This window comes from Mustela lutreola, chromosome 1, assembly GCF_030435805.1.
Source record: "Mustela lutreola isolate mMusLut2 chromosome 1, mMusLut2.pri, whole genome shotgun sequence".
Lineage (NCBI taxonomy): Eukaryota > Metazoa > Chordata > Mammalia > Carnivora > Mustelidae > Mustela > Mustela lutreola.
In genome coordinates, this window is record NC_081290.1 from 228,624,050 (window position 1) to 228,636,313 (window position 12,264).

The 12,264-nt window shown below is 54.3% G+C and overlaps 1 protein-coding gene across 5 annotated transcripts in view; it reads right to left on the minus strand.

The window, feature by feature from the left end:
• Positions 1-12,264, minus strand: part of CAPN5 (calpain 5) — a 53,241-nt gene that overhangs the window by 10,138 nt on the left and 30,839 nt on the right. For all 5 annotated transcript variants that reach the window (XM_059188266.1, XM_059188275.1, XM_059188285.1 and 2 more), the window contains exons 4-5: positions 4,054-4,262; positions 652-844 (exon numbers count right to left, since the gene is read on the minus strand). In XM_059188266.1, coding sequence (XP_059044249.1) covers positions 652-844; positions 4,054-4,262 — 402 coding nt within the window. The remainder of the gene's footprint in view (positions 1-651; positions 845-4,053; positions 4,263-12,264) is intronic.

A 12,264-nucleotide genomic window follows, 5' to 3' on the forward strand; every position in this document is an offset into this window, starting at 1 on the left:
AAGCCCCCAGTGAGCAGCAGTGTGGGGTCAAGGAAGGGGCCTAAAGTGGGGTTGGCCCAGGGGTGTACTGGAGTTCACTGCCACTGGCTCAGCTGTGCAACTGTTAAAACATTAGCTTGAAATCAACACGGCGAAAGTACTGACACCGTAAATGCTCTAAATCAGGGCTTTTCCTTTTTCTGGTCTAGACAACCCCCCACTGGTGTCTGCACTGAGCCCGATTCCCCACCTGGATTAGGAGTAAGTCAAAGAGATGATCCTCTTGAAGCACTCGGGCCTGTGCCAGCTACAGGAAGTGGCTCCCCCCTTTCCCGTTACCTTGTAGCTCGTGATGCCTCAAACCCAGACTAAGGGACCATCAGAGGTACAGACAACCCTCACCCCAGTACAAGATGCCCATAAAAGGGGGATGCTGGTCAAACCAGAAGGTATTTCATACCATAGAAATTAGGGCACAGGGGCCTATGGCCTGTGCTGCCCAGCACTGGGGAGGGGGAAGGCCACCCCCAACTGCTCCCCTCCACCCTCCAGGCTGAGGGCAAAGATTTAGGAGCCAATCTGAGCAGGGGCCCTGCCGGGGACAGCACGGCCAGCTCGCTCCCCAGTAAGGGCCTGCGAAGAAGCTCGGGAGGGCAGCCTCTGTGCTCTCACCTTGATGGAGGCACTGATGAGGCCTCCCCGGCTGTGCACCTTCAACACCCGCTCAAAGAGCTGGTTCCTCTTGGCCTCATCGTGGGCGAAGCCACCCTCGGTCAGGTCGATGGGCTCAGACACGCCACCTGTGAAGTCCACCAACGCATCTGCAGTGTTGCCTCCATCCAAGGCCTGGTAACAGCCCGCCAGCCTGGGGAGCAATGTGGAAAGAATTCCCAGCTCACAATCCCCAGCCAGCTGAAATCCCTCACCTTCCAGGGCACATTTTGGGGACTCAGAGAGGTCAAGCACACAGCTAAGGTCACAGAGCAGGTCACAGCAAAGCCAACACTGTAATCCATATCACTGGCTCCTAGATCAGTGTTTGTCCCACCAAACCACACCATTTTGTCACCCAAATTTCCCTTCGCCCTAGCAGCCTGTCCTCCAAATTAGCAGTCCAGAAATCAAGCGATTCTTCTCAAAAGTGTTTAAAGCTCACGTAGTTTTTGAAACATCAATTACGAATAATTTACATTATTTATAACAATGTAAATGCAGAAATTGCCTAAATGCCTAACAACAAGGAATTGACTTTAGAAACTAATGTTGCATCCATGCTCTGGGATGCGAGGCTGCCCCCCAACGAAGGCTTGTAAAAGAAATCCTGTGGCAGGAAATCTCTGGTGCTTGCTTGGTACGTTTGACGAAACAATATAGCTGGATTCTGGGGATGTTTCCAATGTCGGTAGGGGCGCCTGGGTCAGCTGGTTGAATATCCGACTTGATTCTGGCTCAGGTCATCATCTTGGGTTGAGATCGTGCCCAGTGTCAGGCTCCACATGTGGCAGGGAGTCTCCCCCCATCCCTCTGCCCCTGGGCCCCAACACATACACATACGCTCTCTTTTTGAAGATAAATAAATATTTTAGAAAGTAACAAAAAATGAAAATGTATGCAATAGTTCATTTAAAAAACATTGAGCATGGCTTGGCTGGCTCAGTCAGTAGAGTATGGGATTCCTAATCTCAGGGTCATGAGTTCAAGCCCCACATTGGGTGTAGAGATTACTGATAAATAAATAAATAAATAAACAAATAAAAATAAAAAACACTAATCGTCTACTATGTACAACCTACCAGGTGCCAAGGGCACAACTGTAGCTTCTTCTGTGAATGTTAGGAAAAGGCTGGGAGTCTTAAAGGCAGTGCTGAACATGAACATGAGCAGCAGAATGGGATATATAACAGAACAGATTACATAAACTGAAAATCTACACATATCTATGAAAATCTATACCTGACCTATCTTTTGCGGTTCCCCACAAAACAGGAACGCAGGTTTTACAAGGTAACCTACAAAAAAAAAGAGCCATCAAAGATGTTAAAGGAGGGCGCCTGGGTGGCTCAGTTAAGCAGCTGCCTTCAGCTCAGGTCATAATCCCAAGATCCTGGGATGGAACCCTGCATCAGGCTCCCTGCTGGGCAGGGAAGTCTGCTTCTCCCTCTCTCACAACCCCTGTTTGTGTTCCCTCTCTAGCTGTGTGTCTCTCTGTCATATAAATAAATAATCTTTTTTTAAAAATGTTTTAACATTTTTTTAAGGTTTTATTTATTCATTTAACAGAAAGGGACAGTACAAGCAGGAAGAGCAGCAGATAGAGTGGGAGGGAAAAGCAGGCTCTCCGCTGAGCCAGGAGCCAGATGTGGGACTCGATCCCAGGACCCTGGGATAACGACCTGAGCCAAAGGAAGCTGCTTAATGAACTGAGTCACCCAGGCACCCCTAGAAAAATATATTAAAGGAGTTTCTAAGTGGTGGGGAGGGTGTGGAGAGGATACAAGAAGCACAGGGAGGGAGACAGAAGTGGGCAGCCGGGCCTTGGAAGGGAGGGGAGCAAAGATTCCGGAAGGCAGGGAGCCTGGTTCACTCAGGTGGCCCCAAACAGAGAAGTAGAGAGGCCTGGAAAAATATGCAGGAGCACAGGGGACTTTTATTACCTTCTTCCTGGGTTTCTATATTTGCTGGATCTGCTCTAAGAGACATGCATTCATTTTACAATTTTAGAAGTAAGCATGAATAGCACAGCTGTTGTGGAAGACAGTCGGGCAGTCACTGAAAAATTCAAACACGGAACTCCCATGAGATCCCGCAGCTCACTCCCAGGTGTACACTGCGAAGAGCTGAGAGCAGTGACTCGGAGGGACACTTGCACACCCATGTTCACACGGTATGTTCGCCACAGCCCAAGGTGGAAACGACCCGAGTCCACCGACAGATGAATGGAGAAACGAAGTGGAGCCTATCCACGCAACAGAATTCTGTGCCGCTCTAGACAGGAAGGACACGCTGGCATGCTGCAACGGAAGTGAGCTCGGACAGCATCGAGCGCCGAGAAATAAGCCAGATGCGAAAGGGTAAATACTGTAAGATTCCGCTTATAGGATCCAGCGGGAATAGACAGACGCAGAGACCGAAGCAGAAGCTGCTACTGAGGGGCTAGTGAGGGGCACTTCCAGAAAGGGAAGCCCCCACCCCGCCCCCGCAGCTAGGGTGCTGGAGACTCGGAGCCCACCAGGGGGCGAGATTGGTTCCCTTTGGACTGAAAATGGAATCTGTCGGTGTTGTGTTTTCTTGAGTTTGATGTTGAAAGTTGGTGTCTTTCCTTTTCCTGTCTCACACACACACACACACACAGTCCAGGGAGACCAACAGGTGGGCCTGGGAGGCAGAACCAGGGAGAGGTTTCCACAGAGCCTATGGGCTCTCCAGCCCCACTCGCCGTCCTGCCCCAGGCCTGCCCCTGACCTGCAGGGGCCTGAGCAGGTCACTCTGCCCCAAAGCCCTCCACAGCTCGGCCAGCTTTCGCTGGGGCCCGTGCTGGGGACCCAGGGCCTGGCACAGAGCAGGAGTGGGGGTCGGTGGAAACAGAATAGATGGACTGTCAGGTAGACAGATGGATGAGTGGATGAAGCTCAGAGCCCAACGGGCAGGGAGGGCCCATGCTCCACAATCAGCCAGGGCTCTGAGAGCCCACATCCCAGCCAGGCTGCCACGGAGGGCCTGGCAGCTTGGATCTGAGGGGAAAATCCAGCACCCCGAATGTGAGTGTTGGCTCTGCCCTCTCAGGTAGAATAAGGAGAAGCTATTCTTCCTTGCGTGGATGGGTTTTGGGGATAGGACACCTGGTAACAGACCTACAGTCCAGGTCTCCCTGACCCTGCCCCCTGGCACCACCCCCACAGCGCAGGCTCAGCTGGCCACACCCTGGGTTCCCAGGCTCTGAGCGCACTGTGTGACTTTGAAGCAGCCCCTCGCCTCTGTGCCGGAAGCACTGGCTGGAGGTGCAGACACACAGAGCCTGGAAGCCATGCTGCCCCAGGCTGGCCCCCCACCCACCGGTCCCCTGACTGTACCTACTTGGCATAGGCCTTCTCCACGAGGGCACACCAGAACTCGTTGCGGGAGCTGGAATGGCAGTAGATGAGCTGGTTGTTGACCGTGGGCAGCCGGTCATCGATGACCACGTCCACCCACTCCCCGAAGCGCCAGAAATGGAAGTGGAAGATGCCTGCATAGGCATTGGGTTTCTCAGGGTCCCACTCCTGCTCCTTCCAGTCTGGGATGACCTGGATAGGAAAGAGGACAGGACGGGAACACAGTGCAGGTCACATGTGGCTTCCTGAGGACACGGCGGCGGCGGGCTGCCTGGAGGGAATCAAAGGAGAAAGGAATAGTGGGTCCTGTCTCCATCTCTGCCATGAACGAGTGTGGGACTCGGGTGCACATTTCTCACCTCTGGGCCTCAGTTTCCCTTCTCTGCAGTGGTTAGGTGTAGGCTCCTGCCAGCTGTCACTCTAAGACCCTAGGAGCTTCCTGGTGCCTCCCTCTCCTTCCCCCCCCCCCCCCCCCCGCTCAGAAACACACCACATCCCTCCCAGCCCCCATCTGGTGAATGGCGCTGCCAGCACCCAGTCCAGCCTGAGCGACCCCTCCTTTTACCTCAGTCCATCCTACTCGGGCAATCTGAGCTCCCACATTCTGCTAAAATCCATCTCCCATCTGCCCCTGGCGCTAGCCTGACCAGCCCCCACCTCCGAGCCCAGAACCCTCTAACAGCACTAGCTGCCACATGTGCCCTTGGCCCACACAGCAGCACAGTGATCTATCTTTCTGATCATGTCACCTCCCTGGGAAGTGAGTCCAAATCCTTAAGCTGCGCTGTCCTGCCACCAATTTCCGGGCTGGCTTTTCTAGCCCCTTAGCCCCTGCTCCCTGCTCCAGGCTCTTCCTCTGCTCAGGAACTTTGCACCTGCTCTTCCTTCTTCTGTTCACTCAGCTGATTCTCACTTGCCCTTAACGACCCACTTCCTCCTCCAGGAAGCCCTCCTTGACTTTTTAGACTACTAGGACCCCATCTGTACAACTCATGGCCCCTGGCCCTTCTCCTCGGGGACCATTACCACAATTATAATTAAACAAGCATGTGTCACCCCGCTCAACTTAGCACTGGAAGTCTAGCTCTCTGAGGGCAGGAAGACATCAGGCCTGGTCACTGCCATATGCCCAGCACCTTGCCCAGGGCCTGGCCCAGAGATGGTGCTCAATCAACAGGTGTTAAAATTCACAGGCATTGATTGGGTCTCTAACAATATCATTTATGGAACATCTGGGACATGCCAGGTGCCACGTCCGCAACCACCACAGATTATCTCAGTTTAATTCGCACAATAACCCTGTGCATAGATTATTATCATCTATCCTTCCTTTACAGCTAAAAAACCCTGAAGTTCAGAGAGAGCAAGCAACTTGCCCAGGGCCACACAGTCAGAAAACACACATTCTTTGGAGTCAGACAGACCTGGGTTTGAAACCAGGATTCAGACTTGTGACTTGCAGACCACTCTGCAGGGGACCCGTGCTGACACTTAGGACCCAGGTGAATCAGGTATGGTCTCTGCCCTCAGGAGGCCTCTAGTCTGATGGAAAGAGGCAAATCTGGGCAGCAGGAGGTGGACAGAGAAGGGAAATCCCCTCACCCTAGAGTCAGGTGACTTGCTGGCCCTCCCCAGCATGGGACCAAGGCAGGGGTTGGGACCATGGGAAGCTCCTTCTGGAAGAAAAACACCCTCAGGGATGGGGGTGAGCATGCAGGCATCCAGGCCGAGAAACCAGAGATGCATCAGAAGGCCATAAATCCCAAGGCCCGGACCAGCCTGTGCACAGACACTTCAGCCAAAAGCCATTCCCCAACCCCCACGCTCATTAAGAGGGTTTTTGTTTACACACCTCTTACCATCAACAGGGATGTTGGCAAAGACAAACGGTCCCTGTGAGACACTGGAGACCAAGCAAATGAAGCTGCCAGCAGCGGAGGTCTGCCCAAGGCCAGACACAGACCGGGCTCTTCACTCAGCCGCGCCCCCGCTCTTCCCACCACCTCTCAGGGCAATACCATGGGAAGTTGCTGGCGCAGTGTTGCCCATGAGGACCGGGGAGGGAGGCAGGATTCACACTCGGGGCTTCAGGGCCTCGCACAGCATCTGGAACCCAGCAAGAACTCGACACTGCCCAGTGGTCCCTTTTCAGTCAATTCTGTGTTCTTTTGTAAACCTCCCAGGCCAGCCTCTGCCCCAGCACCCAGCACCCTCTCTCACTTTGCTTTCAGGACAGAAAGTTGTATCAAAAATGAGGTACACGCAGGGTGGCTTATCATCCCCACTGCACAGATGGGAAGGTGGAGAGATGAGGAGCTGCCCAAGAGCACCGAGGGACAGGGAGTCCGAAGCTGAGCACACCAGCCAGGCCCATGCACCCTCCCCCACTACCCCCTGCTCTGAAAGCTCTGGACTGCATGGGGCCCGGGGAGGAAGAGGGCCCTCACAGGGCACGGGGACTACTGCTGGGGATGCAGAAGGATCATTAGCCAAACCTGGGGTTTGGCCCTGCGCCCTCTGTGGCTCAGGAAGCAGCTAATGAGGCTCTAGGGCCTGGAGATCCTGAGTCAGGGATCCCCATGGGCCTCAGTTTCCCCTCCTACCTCATGGCCGGTGAGCCTAGCAAGGCTGGTTTCTTATCCCACACTCCCTCTGCTGCCAGCAGGGTCCTGAGCGAGGAGGAGGACACTGTGCAAGAAGGTGTACTCATAGAGGCCCTCAAACTCAAAGCTTCCACACCACGTCCAGTCATACCAGGAATCAAGGAAGCAACCGAAGACCCTCAGGCCACATCACAGGATTCCAAGACCAACCTACAGAGGCTCCCACTGGCCAGAGACAGGCCAAGTGCAGCATCAGTAAGAGTAATTATTGCAATGGATCAAAACACATAAGACAGGTTCCCATCTACGAGATCACAACAATACTCACAACAACAAGTCATCAGTCACTCTTGGAGGATAGCTGGGAATCAACTCGTTTTTCTTTTAAAACTGGAAAATTAAGGGAAAGAATCAGGATTTATCCAACTGGGCCAGTGGGGAACCAAGATGAAGGGGGTTTGTATCTGGAGATGAGCTTCAGAAATGAGGAAGAGACTAGAATAAGAGACTCACCATTTTATGACCGCTGGCAAATAATGGATTTAGCAATAGTCATGGATGGCTTCTAACATCATGAAAAAGAAAGACAAGCAGCCATCACGTGCCTCGTGAGAGAAGTACGCAAGGTCTCCTGTGAAGCAGTCATGCCAAAAAGTTGTGCCTAAACCTCACGGAACCACTAGGGGAGGTCCGCGCTTACAGGAAATGTGGGGCAGAGAGAACACTTGAAATACTACCATGAAAATCAAGCCAACGATGGATGGAAGAAAAGGTTTAATATTGAAGAAATCTCTACCTCATGAGTCTAGGAAAAAAAAAATCTTCCCCAAGTAAAGGGAAAGAAATAATAAAGATAGCAGGAATCAGGAAAATAGAAGACACTCAAAAAATAGAGAAAATGAGGGCCCGTGTCTGGGTTCTCTATTCTGTTCCATTGATCTATGTGTCTGTTTTTGTGCCAGTACCATACTGCCTTGATGGTCACAGCTTTGAAATATATGCAGTGATCCGAAGGGCCACCTACATACACCCCAACGTTCATACCAATGTCCCCAGTAGCCAAACTGGAAAGAGCCGAGAAGTCCACAGACGGGTGAATGGATAAAGAAGGTGTGATACAGACTCACAACAGAATATTACTCAGCCACCAGAAAGGATGAATACTTACCATTTGCATCGATGTGGGTGGAACTGGAGGGGATAATGCTGAGCAAACTAAGGCTGAGAAAGACTTACCACGTGGCTTCACTCATGTGATAAAGAAACAGCTCAGCTCAGAGCGTCACAGGGGAAGGGAGGGAAAACTAATGGGATGTTATCGGGAAGGGAGAAAAACCAACAGAAACTCTTAACTCTAGGAAACAAGCTGAGGGTTGAGGAAGGAGAGAGGTGGGGGGGATGGGGTTGCTGGGTGAGGGGCATTAAGGAGGGCACGTGACGTGATGAGCGCTGGGTGTTAGACGCAACTGATGAATTATTTAACACTATATCTGAAACTAATGGTGTACTCTATGTTGGTTAATTGAATTTAAATAAAATTAAAACACATACACACAGATATTTATGGCAGAAATTGGAAACCAAAACTCCTACTGGGCGTTTGATGCTATGAGGGAATTACCGTGAAATGTGAAACTATTTTAGTTGTTCTAGGATTGCAGGTACAGAGTTTTGTTTTTGTTTTATTTTATTTTGTTTTTCACGACCCCTTATTACCCAGAGATGCACTGGGAAATATTTACAGATGAAATGATATGTGGCCTGGAGGGCGTGGGGGGAGGGGAATAAGAGGAAAACACGAGTGGCCGCAAGCTGACAGTTGTTGAGGTGGAGGGATGGGCAGCAGGGAGCACAGTAAGCCATCTCTCTCCTCCCATGTTGTCTCCAGCTGAAAGGCCCCATCCCCAGGGCCACCAGCTCCCTCGCCCAGCAGTCACAGCCGAGGCTCTGCTGACCCTCTCGGCCTCAGCCCCCAACACCACCTCCCACCTCGGGCTCACAGAAAATCTACGCCCATGATGCTTCAGGCCACCTTGGCTTTGCACACGTGGCTCCCTCTCCGGTACTTTCCTTGTCCCTCGGGGGTGAGCGGAGCAACAGTATGCAAGGCTCTCCGGGCCTGGTGCTCCCAGGGCAGCCCCTCCCCAGGCTCTTTCCCTTTCCAGAAGGGAGCTTCTGGAGGGTGGGGCTGAGCCCCATTCTCCCCCAGATCCCCGCCCCATGCCCTGTATAGAAAGGTCAGCTCCCCAGCTGGACAAGTCTTTTTGGAAGAAAAGTCTCCAAGTGCCAGCTGCAGCAGGGCCCTGTCCAACTAGTGACCTTGCAGCCGCTACTGTACTCCTGCCCAACCACACTGCATGGCCGGGACTTCGCTTCGACTGGCCGCCACGCTGAGCCTCAGTGCTGGCCTCTGCCTCCTCTACCCCAGGGCTGCTGGGAGACCCAGGACTGACAGTGGCTTTGGGGGTGTCACCTTAACAGTGGAGGGCTGTGCACCTGTAAGGAGGGCTCATCCCGCTGGGGAACACAGGACAAGTGCGTGCACCCAAACAACGTCCTGCAAACCTTGGGGTTGGCGGGCAGCTCAGGTGACCTGGGCAGCCTCCCTCCCGAGAGGAACCTCAGCAACAGCCGCCCCACGCAGATGGGAAAAGAGAGGCCTGAGGGCTCAATGCACATACTTAGACTGAGCCGGTAGCAGGGCAAGGACTATGGAGAATTTGGAAAGCCCCTGGCACCCACTACAGAATCAGCCCAGAAAGCTCAGGGCAGGCAGGCACCGTGGGTCCCCGGGGCCTGGAGCACTCCCAGCTCAAATTGCCCTCGGACTCTGAGCCAGTGGGACATGCTTGCATTGAGTGTGCAAGTGCATGAATGCCAGTGCCCGTGGTGGACACAGCACGCGTGTGTGTGAGCACCAGCACATGTGTGTGTGCACACGGGCATCACAAGTGTGTGTTAGCGTGCACGCAAGCATGACGCAGGGAAGGCACTGGCACAGATCTCTGTCCAGGAGCCTGAGGGCCAGCTAGGGGCATTTCCGCCCGAGGCCGGTAGAGCTGAGGTCTGAAGGGCTGCAGGGGGCGGGTGGTGCCAGTGTTACCCAAGTCAGGTGGGTAAAATAGAGGGTCCCTGGTTTCAAGCACCTGAAGCTCCTCAGTTCTCAGCTTCTGATTGCAAGAGTCTCAAATTCTCGGGTTTCAGAGGCCATGACAGGAAGAGGTCAGGAAGCTTGGGCCCCCCAACCCTACTCCCCACACCCTCAGGAAAGCAGAGCCCCATCGCTCCCCACGCAGAGTGAGGACGTGATGCACCTGCAGGGGTCTGGGGTTTCCTGTCCACAGGGCCGAGCCGTATGCTCAGAGACCCGGGCAGGACTCCAGGGTCAGGGCAGGCCTTCTCCTGCTGGGCTGCCCAGCTACACCACTCGGGCTAAAGATCCCCTCTGCTGGGCCATCCTGAGCCTGGTGATGATGGCACAGGAGAATGCCCTCTCGTCCACTCCAACCAGGGCCAGGCCTGGCCCCTGTCCGTCCCTTCACCCCACACCACCTGCTCCCAGAAGCACTGGGCTGCTGGGCTACCTCAGGAAACCCACCTCACCTCTCTGAACCCCGCGCTGCTCCTCTGGAAATAGGTTCTCCTGACAATCCTCTCAAAATCACTGAAAAGACCGTCTATCTCCAGTGACCAGGAGAGTCACGAAGAGCAAATGGAGAGAAGGTGCTGTGTGGCCCCCTCCTGAGGCCCTGAAGAGTTTCACTAACATAAACCCATTCAGGCTTCACAAGGACCGTACAAGGAGGCATCATCATTAGTCCCTGCCAACAGGGTCACACAGGTGGTCAGTGGCAGGCCCCTCAGCATGGCACGCGCTGCCTCAGTGAAAGGAAGAAGCTCAGGAGACGGCAGGTCTCTTCTCTCTACGGTTTCCTGTGGGTTCCATGGGAACTGGGTCCTTGTTTCCGACTCCTGGCATCCTCCCAGCCCAGTGTTGGCTGTCAAGCTAAGGAGGGGAGCAGGGGTGGGAGGGCTGGGCTCTGTTGCCCCCACCCCTTCCGCAGGGATCTTCAGGAGTGGATGGAGGCCAGGGCTGGAAGGGCAGGGCTCGGGGAAGGGAAACAAGATGGCCACAGCTGTTCTGGGGAGGGCTCCGGGGTGGAGGACTGGGAAGTGAGACCTGGTTGTATGGAGCCTTTTGAAACAAGGGTCATTCCTAGGCAAAATCTCAAGTGTGGCCCTTGAAGCAAAATGTGACCTCCGGGGCGCCTGGGTGGCTCAGTGGGTTAAGCCGCTGCCTTCGGCTCAGGTCATGATCTCAGGGTCCTGGGATCGAGCCCCACATCGGGCTCTCTGCTCAGCAGGGAACCTGCTTCCTCCTTTCTCTCTGTCTGCCTCTCTGCCTGCTTGTGATCTCTCTCTGTCAAATAAATAAATAAAATCTTTAAAAAAAAAAAAATGTGACCTCCGTCACTGGGAAGAAGCAGGCCTCCCCCTGCCCACCCAGAGCCTGGTCCAAACACGGCCACCTCCTTTAGCCCCTCCACGCCTTCTGTGACTTTAGGCAGATGGCTTCATCCTCCAGGCCACTTTGTCTCTGTCCTAAACTGAATGAGCTCCAGAGAGATGACAAGGGAAAGAGCTCTAGAGAAGGGCCAAGTGGGCACCAAAGGGATGTGGTAACATCATTCTTGTCTGGTCAGCGGGGCAGGGACTGCCTGAGGACATGCATTAAATTGGCGATGTAGGCCTAGCCCCACCCCACCCCTGCCACTCCCCATCCCATCTGCCCCCTGGCCAGCCAGCCCATGAGGGAGGGACCCTGGAGACTGTATGTGGCTTGGTGCATCCCCACCCAGCCCCTTTGGGCTCCACCTGCTGAGGACCAGATGGCACCTCTCAGTGGCCTCAGCATGTCCCCACGCTTCAGACAGAGGCCGTACTGGGGGCTCCTGGGGAAAAACCTGCCAGGGGTGTTGGTACCCCACTGAGTATCAGGAGACCTGGTTCTAACTCTATCCTGATGTCTGACCATGGGCCAGTCCCTTGACTGCTCCAGGCCTCATCTCTGACAGCAGCCGGGGGAGGGTGTGGGAATGCAGGAAAAGGCCAAGGAGGGGATGCTGAGGGCTCTGCAGGGACTGGAGAGGGCTGTCAGAGCTCGTGGGGGGGGGGCAAGGGTGGCTCGCGGTGAGACACTGCACACCACAAGGTGAGGGCACAGAGGCTTTATTGGGGACACACAGTGCAAGGAGTGGATGTGGGGGCTCAGGGTGAGGGTACAGGCAGTCTGCAGCAAGAGGGTCCTCCAAGCTGCAGGCGGAGGTCAAGCAGAGAGGCGAAGGGCAGGACCATCTCGGGGGGTCCGGATGGCCCTACTGGCCACCAGACTGAGACTTCAAGCCCCGCCGGGAAAAGGCCCCCGAGCGGAGAGTCAGAAACACCACAGCCATTCCCCACATAAAGAATGTCCATTCCCAAACCCCGCTCCTGTTTGCACGCCTCAAATGGGGCTCACCCTCCCAGCATTCCCAGCCACTGTGGATGGCTCTCGCCCTCTCCCAGTGCATCTGTTCGCTGGGCCCTGTGGC